The sequence below is a fragment of the Oreochromis niloticus genome, linkage group LG9 (assembly GCF_001858045.2).
Source record: "Oreochromis niloticus isolate F11D_XX linkage group LG9, O_niloticus_UMD_NMBU, whole genome shotgun sequence".
In the NCBI taxonomy this organism is placed as follows: Eukaryota; Metazoa; Chordata; class Actinopteri; order Cichliformes; family Cichlidae; genus Oreochromis; species Oreochromis niloticus.
In genome coordinates this window covers 18122566-18137998 of record NC_031974.2, presented here as the reverse complement: position 1 = coordinate 18137998, position 15433 = coordinate 18122566, and the positions used below count along the sequence as shown (strand labels likewise).

The 15433-nt window shown below is 42.1% G+C and overlaps 1 protein-coding gene across 1 annotated transcript; it reads left to right on the top strand.

Annotated features, from left to right (window-relative positions):
- The first annotated feature begins 3411 nt into the window (after window positions 1-3411).
- On the top strand, window positions 3412-14514 carry dlec1 (DLEC1 cilia and flagella associated protein). The gene is made up of 38 exons (XM_025910554.1): window positions 3412-3672; window positions 3776-3916; window positions 4015-4171; window positions 4641-4754; window positions 4835-5019; window positions 5250-5458; window positions 5985-6069; window positions 6171-6258; window positions 6566-6739; window positions 6841-6977; window positions 7080-7172; window positions 7327-7417; window positions 7500-7662; window positions 7927-8119; window positions 8228-8304; window positions 8433-8595; window positions 8689-8785; window positions 8893-9023; window positions 9115-9258; window positions 9351-9481; window positions 9612-9762; window positions 9916-10032; window positions 10166-10284; window positions 10380-10559; window positions 10639-10706; window positions 10782-10933; window positions 11326-11441; window positions 11544-11614; window positions 12010-12227; window positions 12355-12516; window positions 12598-12720; window positions 12823-12917; window positions 13078-13165; window positions 13280-13477; window positions 13565-13726; window positions 13811-13961; window positions 14077-14194; window positions 14304-14514. Exons 1-38 carry the CDS (start codon window positions 3556-3558, stop codon window positions 14416-14418), a joined length of 5094 nt encoding a protein of 1697 aa, XP_025766339.1. The 5' UTR covers window positions 3412-3555; the 3' UTR covers window positions 14419-14514.
- Window positions 14515-15433: the final 919 nt, after the last annotated feature.

Below are 15433 nucleotides of genomic sequence, written 5' to 3'. Positions count from 1 at the left end.
ACAGTGAAAGATTTTGTTCTGGAATCTTTGGCCTCTTCAACACAAACTAATGACTTTCAAATGAGTTTAAATAACACTGCTTGGTGCAGGAGCTATTTCGAGTGAGACAAACGCATGCCGACACTTTAATGCTTTGAAATGCAGCTTGCATTACACAAACAGCTAAAACCTGTTTGTTTTTCTATCTTCCCGCGTTGTACAACGACAGCCAGCTTTTTTTTCTACGAAGTTTCTTGGAAAGCTAATTGCATGTGTACAGAAGAGACAATGTGACAGTGTGGTATGTGGTTGTTGTGTTTTGGGTATATCTGGTTTCATGGGGTGGTTTGTGTCAGACTGTTCACTGTATCAGAGCCTACAGAAAATAAGAGGGATTTTATCAAATTCATTCAACTTTGTCAAACGCTGAAAGAGTCCTGTCATCTGGAAACTACTGCTTAGACTCTTTGAGTGTAAAAATGATGAGATTCACACTTTAAGTTGCTTTGGTCAGCCATCCAAAGCAACTGACATTGCACAAGAGAGGTGGAGAAGAAAGTGTAGCCAGGGTGGAGTGGGTGATTGTCAGGGGTGATTTGAAACAGAAGTGAAAGGGCAGGTTTACAAGATGGTAGGGAGACCTGTGTGATTTGGAGACAGTGGCTCTCACAAAAAGACAAAGGAGCTGGTGCTGGATGGAGGTGGCAGAGGTGAAGATGTTAAGATGGGAGTGACCAAGATGGACAGGGTTAGAAATTAATATATAAGAGGGACAGGTAGAACAGTTTAGGGGCAAAGTCAGAGAAGCAAGGCTGAGATGGTTTGGACATGAGCAGTTGAGGGATAGTAGATAAACTGGAAAAAAGATGTCGAATACAGAGCTGCAGGAACCAGTGCCTTGAAGCAACTGTTGTTGTGATTTTATAAGTAAAACTGAATTAAATCTAATTGAATTGGATTGGTCCGGATTGCTCTTCTTCTTCATGGATGTAGTGAAGAAGGACATGCAGGGTCAGGTGTCACAGAGGAAGATGCTAAGGATAGGGTGAGATGGAGGCAGATAATATGCTCTGGCATCCCCTAAAGGGACTGCGGTCAAGTGAGCCTTCATATGCAAAGTCACCGTCAAGCTAGCCGCACCCCCAGCCGCAAATACAATGTTGTTGCACTTTTCTTACACATGTTACAGTACGGGTGCCGACTGCCTCAGAAACACAGTCTTCTGTATCCTGCCATTTTCACTATTTTCTTCTCAATCCACTTCAAGTTTTGAAGTATTAGCAGTTGATATATAATATAAATTAATTTCTAATTCCTGCACTATGCATTGAAAATTAAAAAAAACAAACACATTTACATATCCTGTAAGAGTTGATAATATATTTCCAAAGCAATGTCTTCTCACTATACTGTACATTTCTGTTCACCTTGACCTGATCCCCAACTAAATAAAATTGCTGCACTGTATTTTTGATTATCTGTGTTTTTTTTGTTTGTTTTTTTGTTTTTTTATTACAGGAAAACTGTTAAAGGTGACGCAAATATTTCACTGGATTCTTACTCTGGATCACCCTCACTCTTCCTCCTCTGGCTCACAGCCCAAAGAACTGTATGATTTCTGAGAAAATTACAGTACTGTGCTTTGAATATTCTCAACTTTGAACTGATATCAATAATAATAAAGTATATTTTATTGATCCCCATGGGGAAATTACTCTCTCTGCATTTAATCCATTCACTCAGTGAAGCGGTGGGCAGCCACTATCCAGGCGTCCGGGGAGCAGTGTGTAGGGATGGTACCTTCCTCAGGGGTACCTCAACGTAGCTGTTCAGTGGAACCAAATCCCCGTCCTTCAGATCGTGGGGCACCATGCTATCTACTGAGCTATCCCTGTCCCAGCTTTACACTAAAACTGCAAAGGGTGGCACAAATATTTCACTGGATTCTTACTGTAGTTTACCCTCACCCTTACTCTTCCAGCTCACAGCCCAATGAACTGTACGGTTTCAGAGAAAATTAATAGTAAACTCTATCCAAATTACATTGGACAGAGTTTACTATCCTGAAGTGTTGTTCGTGGCTGAAAGGTTGAGTCAGTTAGAGGCAGAAGGAGCTCAGCTGCTTTACAAGTGTGGAATGAAGCAACTGTCATGAGTTGTCACCTTTTGTGGCATGCTCCACTCCCACTGGTAAGCAAACTGAAGAGGATCAACACTGATGCAGGGGCAGATCTAGAGAGGTGGCATGGGGTGGCATGTGCCCCCCTAACATGATCTCTTAACACTCCTAATGCCACTCTAGCTTTGCATGTGACAGTGTTCTTTATTAAAATAAGATAGCATTAACACTTTGAGCCCAGCAACAATTACAGCTGAATATACATTCTAAAATTGAATATATTGCATAATTGTACCTCGAAAGAGTGACCTTTGTCCTTTAGATGCAGATGGACAGCCGAATATTGTCCAGTTGAGGTGGCTTCTCAATGTTGTGCCATGCATTTATGAAGTGGCTTCAAGCAAGTTAAAGAAGTCCAGACGCTTTCCTTTTTAAGCTCCTTAGACTACGATCGGCTGGATGACTGAGAACCTTCACAGACATAGTCATTGTGTAATGTATTTGCTGTTTTTTTGTGTGCCAGTGAGGTTACTAATGAAATAAAACAATTTGCAGGTGCAAAAGACCTCAGCCCAACAAATGATGAAAAACATTTCTTCATGACAGTGCAGATGTCTGACATTTTTTGTAAATGTAAGCAACAATTTGAATTTTTCTAACAGAAAACAGTGTGAAACCTAAGTTAGACTTGTGTTTGTAAATGAATCGCCCCATGTTGTGTAGCTTTCTGGATTTTATACTTATTGGGCTACATATTTGTTTATTATACAGGCTATATAGTACATAAAAACAAAATTGACATATTTTTTGTAACTGAGATGTTTAATTATGTGGGATACAGAAAATAATTAAGTTATAGATTATATTATGTGTTTAAAAAACGTTTTGATTTTTCCACCTCATTTGATTTCCATGCCACCACAAGAAAATTTCTCTAGATCCGCCCCTGCACTGACGACACTGCATTGGTTGGGCGTATTGCAAATATTTCAAAACTGGAAGTGGATCGAGTAGCAAAATAGTGATAAATGGCAGGATACAGAAGACTCAGGTGTTTTTAAGCCAGTTGGCACCCATACCGTAATATGCGTAACAGGTGCGGCTGGCTTGACCGTTACTTCACATGTGAGTGCTGCTCACTTGACCGCAGTCTAAAGGGAGCAGAGAAGAAGAAGATACTTAGAAGTGATTTGAACCGATTTCAATAAAACTAAACTAAACTGTCGTCTTAACACGAATTAGTACTACTACTACTACCAATAACACATAGTTTAAATTTACATATAAAAATGCTAAAACGTAATTTCCGGTCTAGAAGGAAGTTTGGTTGTTGCTATAGCAACCCCATGTTAGCAAACATGGCTGACAAATTATGAAGTCATCGCACCAGTTTATAAATGAATTAATCTAAGCTACGAATATATCTCTTTCTCACTAACACCTCTGTAACATTTCGCATGATCCATTTAGCTACAGTAGACGTGTCAGCTATGGAAGAGGAGCCGGAGACCAGAGGAAAGCTACGGGCTGACCCTTCTGTGAACACTCACAGACCCGCGTGTGGAAAATCCCAGGCAAGATCCAGTATATACCTGACACCTTTAAATGTCTAGGAAACATCAAACTAATGATAATAATACTAATGAAAAAACTAACTTCTCTTTCGTTGTATCCCAGAATATTTCTCGTGTACTAGCAAGCATCTTTAAGCATCTTTACACAAACGACATAATTAGAAAAGACACTGGGTCCAACCTAGTTCAAACAAAACCTCTACGAGGCAGCTATCATGACAGATACGTTGAAGAACTCCAACAGGTAACCAGACACACTCATCTACAATTTATAAAAAAAAATCACTGTCAAAAGTCAGCTGAAGAATAATACAGTGTTGTTTTTTCCCTATTGCCACACAGGTTCATTCGGAGTATGAACAGCGTATTAAGCAGGCGGACATGCTGGAGAGTCACATGATTCAGGCCAGTGCATGTGCTGCAGCCAAAGAAACCCAGGCCTATGAGAGAATGAGGGGGACAGCAGGAGATGTCTGTGATCACCAGGGACTGCTTACAGGTGAGATGCTTTTAAAAACTTTTAAAAATATAACTGTGTTATACTGCTGTAATATACTGGTGTTCCTGTCCCTAAATTTATGGCTCAAAGGAACCTAACATATAAGATGTCATGACTCTGCTGGCATTCAACAAAATTTTAATCATGAAATTTTGGTTACTTACAAACAAGAGGTGGGAGCTCCAGCTAAAACAAACAAAAGAGGAAGAAGCCCATGAACCAACCACACAACGGGCTATTGGATTCAGGCTTCTCTCCTAGTAGTTTTTGTAAACTAGAGTAATAGAAACGCAACAGAAAACAGGTCTGCTGGTAACTCCAAACTCAACTATACTTAGTAAACAAAGCTGATAACATCTCTGCACTCATTTACCAAAGAGCTCATCATGTTTGCTTAATCCCACCATCTACAAGTGTTTATTTGTTTTCAAAATGCCTCATTTGATTTGATTTTTATACCTATTTTCAGTCAAATCAGCCTTTTCCTGGTGTGTGGATGAAGATCTTCTTGAAATGAATAATCTGATTTCCCCAAAGGATTACTTGGCTACACAAAAACCACATGTACGAGCACCAGCAGCAGGTATCTGACCCTCTTTAACATTTATCTTAAATTTATTAGTTGCCAGTGATTCGGTGCTACAAACTTTCTTTTCGTGTCAGAAAAGTGGAATCCTGCCAAACCGACCATTGCCTTCAACATGCATGTGTCCCGAGAGCCTCAGGATGATGGTTACACAGTCGTGCGCAGCCCAGAAAAGACGGGCTTTGTAGACATCCAGTTAGACCCCAGTGTGACCTTTGAGTCCTGCTCAGAAACCCCAAGGAGGAAGGAAACTCAAAGGGAGGTGAGGAGATTGATAAGATCTTTATTTACCGCTGCTGATCCCTTTTTGCTGGGCAAAGGTTGAGTAGGTATTTTAATTCAATTTTTGTGTTTCTTCTCCAAATACAATCAAAAATAATAATAATTGGATAAAAAGGTTGATAAACAATAGCAAAAAAAGACAACCTGGGGACAATGTGCATTCAAATTTAAAATGTAATTCCATCAAAATCATCTTCCAATCCAAACCAGACCAAGCCTAAGCCAAAGTGGAAGGGTGAGCCAAGTGTGAAGGATCGAGCGGAGGGCTGGGAGAAACTTCAGAAGCTGAAAGATCGACAGAGCTTCCTTCGCAATCCACGCTTCCTTCCCCTAAATTCACAGCAGGGCGGCATGTCCCTCATCAGGCCGAGAACTAAAGTGAAGGCAGAGCCCGAGAGCAAAGGCGCTAAAAAGAAAAGGTAATTAAAGAGAATAAAAGGCTTTTTAATATTTTCAAGGAACATCCTTATCATTTTGTGATAGGGAAGCATGTACAGTTAAGGCACGTTGCTGATAGGACATTTTTGCATGGGAAATGCAGTAAGCTCAGGCAAGACAATCCTCTTCAATATCCACAGCAAACTCGAGTATCATTTACCTCAGTGGAAAACAGCTGTACCCCCTTTGTGCCATAGCAGAGATGTGTGAGTTGATACTCTGAACATGATGTAGTCTCATATAATGTAGTCAGGCTGTTTACATCAAATGCACGTCCCCACACTCTGCTAGACACACACAGAATCAATATGTACATAGATAAACTCTGCTGGTACAGCCAAGCTCTCTAAAAAAAGACAAGCTGAATATTATGTGTGTTGTGTGTGTTGTAGTGTGACTGAAAGCCACAACTGATTGTTTTTTATCTATCACTTCCCGTGAGCCTGTCTTTATTGTGAATACACACAATGCTCAGTTGTGGTTGTGTTTGTACTCTTACTTTGAAAGCCCCGCCAAGGAGCCGATTCCAGTCTTCCTAGCGAAACCTTCAGTGGTGGTTTTCACTGACTATAGTGTGGGAAACATCTATGAGGTGTGTTTCAGAGCTTTTATAACCAGACAAAAACTGAATCCTCCTTTTTCTGCGAATTGCTGCACTGTAACAAGCCCTTGCCCTGCCCTTTCCTGTCTCAGACTACACTGGAGCTTAAAAATGTGACTTCTTCAAGCCGCCACATCCGAGTGATCCCTCCTACCACTCCTTACTTCTCTATTGGCTTGGGTGAGCTCCTTTTGGTTCTGATTGGATGGTGCATATTTTCTTGTTGTTGATGTGGTGAGGAAATAAGCAAGTGTGTCAAAGTGTAAGTGACTGCATTAAACAGGAATGCCACAGAGCTTTAAAAAGTTTTCATTTTGGAATACAGTTTTAGCATTCCTGCGGAGACAGCAGCTCCTCTGTATGTGAATATTAACCTCACATGCTTTAACTTACACTAAGCTATCTGAAGATAAGCTGTACCCCACAAAATGCAGAGTTGCACAGCCATAATGTAAATAGGGCTTGTCATTGTGATACGTTTTGGCAGGGAGATTCCCTGGTGAAGGGGGCGTTGTTGCCCCGGGGATGAGCTGTAAGTACACGCTGCGTTTTGCTCCAGACTCCCTGGGAGACTACAAGGACTTTATAGTGGTGGAGACCCAGGCGGAGGGCCCATTTGTGGTACCGATTGAGGCTTGGAGACCTCCTCCTATTCTCACCTGTATGTTTTCACTGCAATCTGCCTCACCAATATTGTTGTTATGCACATTAGTTACTTCATTTGCCGATGTACTGCTGATATGCATCCCTCTTATTCTTCAGTACCAAGAGTCCTGGACTGTGGTTACTGTCTCATTGGAGGAGTCAAGTTTGTTGAGTTTCTGTGCCAAAATGTGGGCCTCAGCACTGGGACCTTTTGCTTTATTCCCAAGGACGAGTGGCCAGCTTCAAATTTTAGGGTAAAAAACTGACACATATAAATATATCAACGTTTTAATTCAGTTTTTCTGCAACCAAACAGCTCAGTCTCATTCTCATTAGCTCCAATTTTCTTTATATAGTCTTTGGCCAGAACGTACTTTTCTGAGCAGCCACCCTTTGCTGTCAGCCCCTCCCTTTTTGTACTGCAGCCAGGAGAGGCCACTGTTGTTGAGGTGAGTCTGGATTTAAAATCAGGAAGAATAATATGTTAATATTCAATAGTTCTTTGTTTTTTCCTTTCAGTTCCCCCACCTCTGACTTCTAATCAGGTGACTGTATATGTAGAAACTGAACATGTAAAAAAAATATGTTAACGTGGGTTTACAGGTGGTTTTCTTTCCAACCACCACTGAGAAGAGCTGCCAGGTTTTCACTGTTGTCTGTGACAACTGCCAGGTGAAAGACATTTCCATTGAAGGTAAATCCCAACAAGAGGCATTGCTAATAGCTATGCTCCATAATAAATTATGCATTGTGTGTAATATGCGTTTGCTTCTCAGGTGAGGGCCAGCTGATTGCACTGGAGCTGGTGTCTGTGTCTGGGGGGGAGGAGCCTCCTGTGGTTGGAGAGGTGCGTGACCTCACTGCAGAGCACTTTATCCGTTTCAGCCCGTGCAACCCTCACTCTGTGCAACAGAAGAAGCTTGTCATCAGAAACAATGTGTAAGAGTCGCACGTCTCATGTGTTTTATAAGCCAATCTCTTCCATATCAATTTTTTGGCCACAGGGTAACATAAGATAGGGTTCAAGCACCCGTACTGGCTGTATTCACATTGCTGAAGTTTCCTGGATGGAATAATGAAATCCTAATAAACTCTGTTTCTGACTCTGTGTTGTTTTTTTGCAACAGCAAAATTCCTTTCCGAGATCAGTAAATAACACATTTTATGTCTGTTTCTTTCTCTTTTCTTCATCTCGGAATAAAGCCACTTGGAGCTTCCTTTTCACTGGCAGATCATGAAGCCCAACCTGCATCCTCTGCTTCCAGGGGAAAGCCCTGATGCCTCACATATCCAGTTCCACTTGGCCACAGACGAGGTTTTCCATGTCAGCCCCTCAACAGGCATCCTGGCTCCCTGCCAGGACCAAGAGTATCTGCTCATCTTTTGCCCTAAAGAGGTAATGAGGACTCGAGATAAATAGCTGAAAAAAAATAAATCCAGCGATCATTGTATCATTATGGTAAACAATGTTGCATTTCTTGAATGAAGAATGTGTTTTCTTAAGTTGAAGGATTACCACAGTGTCTGCCACTTAGTCCTGAGAGACATCCCCCAGCTGCCACCAGAGCCTTCTGACAGCAGGTTGATAAATGTTAATATAACAAAATAAAATCACAAGGTCTCACACATGATGCTTACTAAACAATGCCCGCCTTGTTCATTTTTTATTTTTTTGTATCTAACAAATTGTACAATTTGGGGAGATATAGCGTCCTTCAGCCCGTGCAGCCTGGCTCCAAGGTAACAAGCGTCATCATCATGGAGATAGAGGTCAAGGGGTCAACGGAGCCTTATCAGATCTTGCTGGAGCCTTACGCCATTGTGATCCCTGGAGAGATTTTTATTTGCACACCCACTTCAAGGCAGTTCAAGGTTAGTTTCTAATAGTGGAGTTAAATCACGTCATTCTGCGCCCACATCGCTATTATTAATTAATTTATTGTTACTGTGTTGTACGTGCACCAGATGTGGAACCACAGCAAAACCTTCATCTGTTTTCAATGGGAGAGAATTAACGGCAGCTGTCATGTAATAGAAGTGGAGCCATCTTCTGGCAGAATAGGTGCATTACAGAGTAGATGTGCTTAATGGTGCAAAAAAGTATAATTTTTAAATGTTTATATCTTTTTTGTTTTTTGGATTGACACTTCTTTACTGGGCTGCATCCAGAGGAGAATGAATGTTTTGACTTCAGTCTTATTGTGACTGGAGGGAAAGCAGAGAAGATCGTGACCACTTTGGTTTGCCACATACAGCACCACCATGAGCCGGTCACTCTGGCTGTAGAAGTCTCCTTCAAAGTAAGATTGAACCACACAGCATAAATGCATTACTGTAGCGCATTGACAGTCTATTTTTGTGACATTACTGTCATTCGGTGGTGTTAAATAGGGCCCCACAGTGACTCTCAATGTGCCCAGCATTGACTTTGGACCCATAAGACCCAGAGAGCAGACTCAGACCACCCTGCTCCTTACCAATACCACCCAGCTGGAAGCCTCCTGGACCCTGGAGAGCAAGCATCAAGACTCACAGGTACATAGGAAACACGATAAAATGAAAGCTAGGCTGACTGTTCATTCTGTTCATGAAGTGACTCCATATAAACAATCTGTGTTGCTGCTTAGATCTCAGTTGAACCCAGCAGGGGTCTCTTGCCTCCCTTGGCCTCTTGCAATGTGGATGTGCTCTTTAAGCCACATTCCTGCCAGCTGTTTGAAACTGAGCTGGAACTGACTGTGGAAAATGGGACAGGATGGTAAGGAAGCACAGTCACATAAGACAATATGATTCCTCCTTTTAGTCTAGAAACACGATCCACAAAAACCATATTAACCATATTAATGAGATGTGAGTAAGTAACAGCACTACCTGTGTGTTCCCTACAGTCACCTGTCAGTGCGAGCAGATGTGCAGTCGTCCCACGTCTGTCTTCTGAACTGCACGCTGTCCTTCCCTGAACTTTATGTTGGAGCTTCTGCCACAGGCACCGTAACTCTTTTCAATCAGACCCTGCTGCCATCACAGTTCACTTGGATGGTATGCAACACAACATTTACTGTATTAAGTTGCACTAGCGTATGCAGGAAAAGGTTGTTTCAGTACATATTATTAATGGGAAATAGATCTTTCTCCATGGACATGTGGGCTATATCGAGCTTGTCTTTTAATAGTTATTGCTGCTTTGAACAGGCCCATCTCCAGGGTAAACAAGCTTCACTGTGTTCAGCCACCTTTGACCCCTCCTCTGGTACTCTGGGACCTAATGTCAGCATGGAGATCACAGTGACTTTTACTGCTCACACAGACGTAAGTGCTAGTCTGCAGCATTTTTGAACACACCTAAAGTTTGAAAGAAAAAAGGACATAAAGGTTTATGTGTGATCTTGCTGCTGACATTTGATGCTTTATCCTCCTGTTTGTCTTACTTTTTTTCTTCTAGCTCGAGCTGACCGAGGTTGCCGCTGTCTGTGAAGTCCAGGGAATGAACTCCCCTCTTGTTCTTGGAATTGTGGCCAAACCCAAGAAACTCAGTGTGTCTTACAGTGTGCCCGGTGTCTGGTAGTGAACTTGCCTTAAAGTCTTGCATCTAAAAATCCACTGCATCAAATAACTCCGTTTCAGATACTGAAAAAACAGTTTTTTCCCCTTTCTAGTCCAAATGGTCAGAGCCCTTCAACACCAGTACTTGACTTTGGAGATGGTGTCATTTTGAAGAGAGCTGTTAGCAAGCAGTTACTGATAACCAATCAAACTGCTATCCCGGCTCCTTTTACCGTAGAGGCAGAATATTTCACCTGCCATGCCTTGAAGCCAAATAAGCAGCCAGAGAAAAGGTAAAGGGAGCTGAATTATTGATCAAAGTATAACTCTGCTCTGACAGAAAATCTGACACTGGCTGCATCTTAATCGCAGATTTGCATATGTCACGAATCCGCTCCACTCTGTTCAAGCTAAGAAAGCAGAGGAAAAAGCACACGAGGGTATGCATCATCTTCAGATCATGCTTTTGAAATAAGGAAACAAGGAACTGATTCTGTTTGTTTGCTCGTTGCCAGAGTTTGTGAGTAGCCTGCTGGCTCACGGAAAAGGTGCCGCTTTTTTTGTCACGCCAAACACGGGGACACTCGGAGCTTTTGAGAGTCGGGCTGTGGACGTGACTGCCTATACTGACATATGGGGGGAGTACAGAGACCACCTCATATGCAAAGTATGTTGCCACAGTTGAAGCCAATAAATGTGATGTAACTGATGTAACAGACTGGATATAAAACATGGATGTAGCTACTAAGTCTGAAAAGGTAAAGCTATTGTAGAGCTACCTTAAATCTGCATTTCTTTTAATGGCCAGCAGGGGGCGACACCTGTTTTCTGCTCTACGACCTCAGAAAACATGTTCCTGATGAGTTTATGGTGTCATTTAGTAGACACTGATGTTCATTTTGTAAACTGTGGACAAAGCAGGGAGTGTTTGTGCAGTGTGTCTTGAGTTCTCAGTCAGATCTGCCCCTCACTTTTCACATCCATCTTTTATATACAGTCTATGGTGAATCTAAATGGCCTCTTTCTTTATTTTAATTCAGTACTTTATTTTTAATCCAGGTGGGGGATCTCAAGCCTGTGCTTATTCCCATCCATATGACAGTGAAAGGCTGCCCCCTCTACTTCCAGATGACAGGCCCACGAGCACAGGACCAGAACCAGGGACCAATCATACAGTTTGTTCCACAGTCCTTTTCTCCAGCTACTTATACCCATATTTGTGTATTTTTAATGAGTGGCTATCTCATTTAATGAGAAATTCCTCTCCTCATCATTAGGTTTGGCACTCATGTATCGGGTGGTGACACCGTTTCTCGTTCTCTTCGCATCAACAATCCCACCATGTTTGGTAAGTGTTCTCAGTAAACACTGTTTGCTGGAAAAGGACTTAATGACCCTCTTGTTTCCTGTCTGTGGGAGTAACTGCATTCCAGCTTATTACTGGAATAAAAAATATCAAAGAGGATTTATAATAGAGCTTAATAGATCGATGTCAGATGGTACTGGGAAAACAGAGTTTCGGCTTTACTGGTAGCTGCTGTTTTGGTGCTTTTAGGTGTTTTCGAGTGGCTTTCAGTGCTTTTGAAAGCCTGCTGTCCTTGCCATTGTGAAATCCTATTACCTGCTCATCAGTCACCTGGAAAGCACTTTGAATTGCACTTGCCCGTAGGACAGGATCTACATAAATACAGCTTGAAGCAATAAGTTCTAAATGATCTAATGTAAATGTCGGCTGGGTGACAGATATTCGTTTGGACTGGGAGACTTACAACGTAGATCAGAATGACTGTAAACTGCTGGACCTTGTGGTGGCGTTTGGAGACGCTTTCCCCCTTAAAGATGCTGATGGCAACGAGGTGCTGAGCAGTGCGCTGAGGCTTTCTAGCCTCAATGAAACAGCATGGGAAAAAACACGCACCACAGATTCTGAGGGAACAAGTGCTTCGCTCCAAAGCTCGACTGTGAGTATATATTGAACACCATGATGCAGATGCTTAAAGATTTTACCACACATCCTGTGGGAAAACCTCATAAATGCACATTTTCTTCTTTGAATGGCTCGACCTAGCTTTCCTCTATTGATTTCAGGATGTGGAAGAGGAAGAATATACGTCTGAAGATGAGCTTGGGGAAGAAGAGGAGACTTGTCTTTATCCCTCTCTTGGAAAGAAAAAACTCATATCTGTCCACATCAGGCCTCACATGGGCAACCTCTCAGATTACCCCTTCTGCATCACACCGCAACAAATAGTACGGTCAGAGGATTTTAGCCACGTGCTTGTTGTCTGTTATTTCATCTGAGTAATGATGCTTTTCTTTGTGAATCTCAAGGTGATTCCAGCAAAGAGCAGCAGAGCCATCCATGTGTCTTTTACTCCTTTGACCCTTTCCGGGGCTGCTCGTGAGTCCAGATGTGTCGGCTTGGCTCTGGGTTTCATGAGCTTAGACTCCGAGGTAAGCTGCTCAGAACAGTGTGATTCGATCCTGGGAAATGCAAACAGTAGATAAATGTGATCCAGTCTAAATCCTTATACTTTATTGTTGTGTGTAATTCAGCTGGCTGCTTGTGTTCCTGGTAAAGTTGGGAGGGCTCAGGGTTTGGATTTAGAGCCTGTCAGAGTGGATCTACTAGCAGCCGTTCAGACTGCAGCGTAAGCAATTATATTCCTGCTATTTATCCCCACCCGGACACCTAATGCATCCTGCTCGATTTATGTTTCTTAAATTAAAATAAGCTGAGGTTAGGTAAAAGGAGCTCAGAGGTGGTGTGATTAAGTTGCATATCTTCCTCTTGGCTTCCTGTCGCTGCAGGCTTTTAGTGCAGCTGGAGGAGGACGACGGGGTGCTGGAGTTTCGTGCTTCGGCCGGTGATTTACTGATGGCAAACTCAGACAACGAGGTAGGTCTGAGAAGTGTACAACACTAATCAACAGTGCTCTGACATGCAAGTGCACACGTGAGATGTTGATCCCAAGTTAATTTTGAACAGTCTATTTTTCTTTTTTTTTTGCAGATAGTAGTGCGTGAATTTGACATCACACAAAGCTTCCAGCTGAAAAACACTTCAGAGATGCCCCTGCACTTCAGCCTGGGGACTCAGCCTCCTTTTTCAGTGGTCAAACCAAAACCCAGAGGCCCGACCAGCACCTCCAGGAATCCTCCGTCTGCCGACAGTCAGTCTTTAGTGCTTAAGCCTCAACACAGCATGCGGGTGAGTGAGTCATGGATGCAGCAGCATTATTAGAATTTGATTTACACAATTATCTGTAAGTGTTGTCCTCTTTTCTTTAAATACTAGGTGAAAGTGGCCTTCCACTGTTCCCTGCCTCTTCTGGACCAAGTGGAACAGACAGATGAGGAAATCCCTTCTGGGGTGATGCTGATCCACGGCGCAAACGGGCAGATGAAGCTGAGGTTCGAGCAGAACCTCCTGATTCACTACAGCAACAACACCCTGCAGGTTAGGGACATCTGTTCAATGCGTGTATAACATCTCAGTTAGGAGCTGCTATATGACCTCACATAGTTTATTTGCTCTGTGCAGACGGTGCCACTCTGCGCCCATCTGGATCTTCCAGCACTGCGTTTATCTGCTGTCAGCGTCGACTTTGGGCTCTGCTATGTGGGCCAGACACAAACCAGAGAAGTAAATGTGTACAGCTGTGGAGCCCACATGTACTGGAAATCAATTACAAGTAATCACAAATCAATCAGTAACCTCTTTGTTGCCTAGAAATCTATCTTACTATGTGAAGCCCAAATTCCTTTGCATAGCATGTCAGCCCTGCTTGTGTCATTCACCCTGTGCAGAGTCAGTTGAAGGGGACTCCCATGTGTTCAGAGTAACACCTGACTTTGGACTGCTCGGGTCCAAGGAGCACCGCGTCACCAGCAGCAGCCAGTGTCTTCAGATCAGCTTCACTCCCGGGTAATGCAGCAAACCATCGAAAGAATTTTTACTGTTGAAGTCGTAAACAGTAAAAAATACCCAGCTAGCTTTATGTAACACGTTCAAAGTGTGGTTATGTGTGTTTCAGTGATGACAGAGAGTTCAGCGCTCTCCTGGTTATCCACTCTCCTCTCGTAAAGACGTCTGTCACGCTGCAGCTCCGGGGAACAGGATCCTTTGATGAAATGTACAGGTCGAGCTAAATAAGCTAAAGGTGTTGAATCTCTTTATTTATAGTTGTTCTGTAAGAATGTAAATAAATATAAAAGGTAATTTCTCTGGTCTTCTTTTCTTCTTAAAGGCATTAAAGTGGTTGCAGTGAACACTAAGTCATGACTGTTTTCATAAAGACATTTAATTACGAAAAGATACAGACAGAAAGATGCAGTATATTAAGACTCGCAGTAGCCATTCTGAAGATTTTGTAAACTCAAGCTTCCTGTGTTTAAATATTAACTAGTGATTTATGCAGTAAAACAGGAATGCGGCTTCAGTTGGCACATAGCCTTGAGGCCACTTAATTGTGAAATAGCTATATAATAGCTACAGTCATATGTATCATACAACTCCAATAAAAAAAAGTTAGTAAACTGTGTAAAATCTAAATAAAAGGAGAATTCAGTAGTTTGCAAATGTTCTAAACCCATATTTTAATCACGACAGATTATAGAACAGGTATGAAATGTTTAAAACTGCAGCAATGCACAATTTTAAGAAAAATATTGGCTCATTTTGAATCTGATGTTAGCAACACACCTCCAAAAACTTGGACAGGGCCGACAAAAGGCTGAAGAATTAAGTGGTTCTAAAAAGAAACAGCTGGAGGAACATTTTACAGTTAATTAGGTTCATTGACAGCAAGTCAGTATCGTGACTGGGTATAAAAAGAGCATTTCCCAAAAGCCTTTCAGCAATCTGAAAGAAAAACCCTTAAACAAATTGCATCTACAAATTCTGAACACATTTCAGAATAATGTTGCACAACTTAAAATTGTGAAAATTTTGAAAATCTCATCATCTACAATACATAATATCATCAAAAGATTAAGAGAATCTGAAGAAATCTCAGTACTGGATCCCGGTGATGTTCGTGCCCTGAGGCAGCACTGCATCAAAAACAGGCGTGATTCTGTCATGGAAATCCCTGCATGGGCTCAGTAATACTTCCAATCCCTGTCTATGAACACTGTACACTCAGGTTAAAGCACCCTCATGTAA

Coding starts and splice junctions, on each gene's coding strand:
- dlec1 (XM_025910554.1), top strand. CDS start 3,556: ATGATCCATTTAGCTACAGTAGACGTGTCAGCTATGGAAGAGGAGCCG. Junction 3,917..4,014: donor ACGTTGAAGAACTCCAACAG/GTAACCAGACAC, acceptor ATTGCCACACAG/GTTCATTCGGAGTATGAACA. Junction 7,663..7,926: donor CTTGTCATCAGAAACAATGT/GTAAGAGTCGCA, acceptor CTCGGAATAAAG/CCACTTGGAGCTTCCTTTTC.